The sequence below is a fragment of the Frankliniella occidentalis genome, unplaced genomic scaffold, assembly GCF_000697945.3.
Source record: "Frankliniella occidentalis isolate FOCC.00 unplaced genomic scaffold, Focc_3.1 Scaffold38, whole genome shotgun sequence".
NCBI classification, from domain to species: Eukaryota; Metazoa; Arthropoda; class Insecta; order Thysanoptera; family Thripidae; genus Frankliniella; species Frankliniella occidentalis.
The window spans coordinates 952,053-954,672 of record NW_026267168.1 but is presented as its reverse complement, the minus strand read 5'-3'; the positions used below and the strand labels follow the sequence as shown (position 1 = coordinate 954,672).

Genomic DNA, 2,620 nt, shown 5'->3' with positions numbered 1-2,620 from the left:
GGGGGGGGTGCTGCCGCCGCCACCCCCGCCACTGCTTTTCGGAAAGAAAGCCCCCCGCCACTGCTTTTCGGAAAGAAAGCTGACCGTGGCGTTGGTTGGGGGTTGGTTGGTTGGGGGGCGGCGCGCGCGCAAGCTGCGCGGAGAGGGCGAGAACGGCTTGTGAATGGGCGTTGTAGCGTGAGGACTGTTTCTGACAAGCGGCTCAGCAGAGGCACAAGGCGCTCAGGGAGGGGCGAGGTGGGGTGGGGCGTGGGGCTGGTATTTGGGGCACGCAGTATGGGGGCGCCCCGGGGGCGGATCCGCGCGCAAGAGCGGGAAGAGGAAGCAAATAGGAGAGGAATGAAAAGGACAAGACGGAAACGGGCGGCGACAGGGGGCCTCTTTTCGATTCCAACTTTTCGCACGATCGTTATTATATAGGACCACAAAATCCGAAACAGAGAAACAAAAAATAAGAAAGAGATATGAATAAGGACGGAGAAGGATGAAGCCTCGGTTCAGGCACGGAGAGTAAACGTGGTAGTACGTTACGTACCGGACGAGCAAAATCTTGTTTGAATGTGCGTTTCAATGTAGAAAATGCGGGAATGTCGTTGGATTGAAGCCGGAGGACCAGGACGAAGGGGAGAGTGGTCGAGGATCGGAGGGTGGCCTGTAGCCTCTCAGAGGCCCCTGAGGGCTGAAGAGGGAGAGGGGAGTTGAAAACGGCCGTCGCGGAGCGGGGGACGCAGAGAGGTGTAGAATGCGCAGAAAAAGCAGCAGAGGCTTGCACCGCGGGAGAGTTGTGAAGATTGGTCGGAGTCCCCTTGCCCCCATCCCCCTGCCGGAGCCGGAGCAGTGCGGCTGCCCCGCCCCGCCCCGCCACAGGCCGCCCCCAGCGGTACCGCGGGCTCCCCGGTGCAACAACGCGTGCCTCACCGCGCCTCAACGCCTCCGCGGGGCAAGAAAAACACAACAGCAGCGAGATGGGGTGGGGCGGGGCGGGGTGGGGCGGGGAAACTTTTGCCGTCGGGCCTTCGCCAAGCACGCCCCGCGCCCTCTGCCTGCTCTGGTGCGTGGCTGCTATTGGGACTTCCACAGCGCCTTATAATGGAACGGAACTCTGCGCGACTTTGCAGTTAAAATGCAGAGCCATGGCTTCATGCATGAAACGGTAGAAAAATCAGTTTTAAATAAAGCATAAACATTCACATACCTTGACATTATTACTGTGATAAGGGAAAGAGAAAGCCACACCACAACAGCAACCCCCGCGATGCAAGGTGCGGTACGTCAATCGTTCGGCGCCCTCTGGCCATGGCCCTATGCAGCGGCGGCGGGGTGGGGCGTGGCGGGGCGCTCCTCGACTCACTCCCAGCGGGGCGGAACTGAAAATACAACATCATCACCGGCATCATTATTTATCCAGCTAGCAGACCTTCCATCTGCAACCCTTGCACACTGTGTGTATGTGTATGTGTGTGTGAGTGAGAGGAGAGGAGAGAGAGAGAGAGAGAGAGAGAGAGAGAGAGAGAGAGAGAGAGAGAAGGGGAGGTGGAAGGGGAGGTTGTACGTGTGTGTGGCCGCGGGCGCAAAGATCGAGTTTGTTTTGTGTTGGTGTGCGGTACATGCGTCGCTGTGTGCCGCCTGACTGTCAGGGGATGGTTGGCACCCCTCCCGCTCCGCCAGAAAAACGCTCGCGGCGCCCAGCCCTGCCCCGCCCCGCCCAGACCTGTTCCACCCTTTGCCTCTCTCCACCACCCCATCCCTCTCCTCACTTCCATTCTCCTTTCAGACTTCAGCGAGCTCAGCTCGTTTGAGCCGTTCTCCCGCACTATACTATAGCTGGTGCGGGTTTCCTGGTCTTATTTATTTTTTCTTTTTGCGAGTGGATATTCATTTTTCTTCGGTTATCGGGGCAAGGTTTTTTTGTAACCGCGCGTGGGCGGCGTGGGGCTCGGGGAAGAGTGTGGGAGCCACCAAAACAAAAATCAAAAGAAAAGAAAACAAAAAGACGAGGGATAGACGTAGATGCAAGATGAATTTTGTGCTAAGGAATAAACTTGTTCTGCCTATAACCTAAATCATCCGTTAAATGTGATGGGATCAATGATTATTCCAGAAAGTGAGCCCGTAATCTGTTATTGCAAAATACCCAAGCTCAGCGAATGATCCGTCTCATGGCGCCTGCTCGGTAGGCAACATCTTGCCATGCATGCATGCGCGTATTGCGGGGTGGCCTACCCTGAGTCTTGCAGGCGCCGAGCTGTGTTGTGGAGGATTCCAGGAAAAAACTGGGACATGGGACATAAGAATACACGGCACTGATCTTAACATCCGTTCCTCCGCCAAGTCGAATTTGATGTGGTATCATGGTAAAGACCAGGGAAAAGCAAAGGTGCCACGGACAGTGCATGACAAATGCAGCATTGTGTTAAGTCGAGTCGTCTAGGCGGGACGTAAGAGTGGTGCGTCCTTTACAATCCCACTCAAGGTAAATGCTTTCCTCCCCCCTCCTTCTGCGCATCACATCGTATGAGTGTGATTTTCTTTTCCTATTTGCGAAACTCGCCGTATTTTTTCATCTTTTCTCCCTCTCTCCTTCTAAATTTTGTTCTTCCTGGGGCAGCGCTCCTATACA

General features: G+C 55.5%; 1 protein-coding gene across 1 annotated transcript in view; it reads right to left on the bottom strand.

Moving 5' to 3' along the window:
* Positions 1-2,620, bottom strand: part of LOC113213743 (uncharacterized) — a 53,614-nt gene that overhangs the window by 17,854 nt on the left and 33,140 nt on the right. Inside the window, exon 3 of the mRNA XM_026432899.2 lies at positions 1,196-1,367. Within this exon, the coding sequence (XP_026288684.1) occupies positions 1,196-1,367 (172 nt within the window). The remainder of the gene's footprint in view (positions 1-1,195; positions 1,368-2,620) is intronic.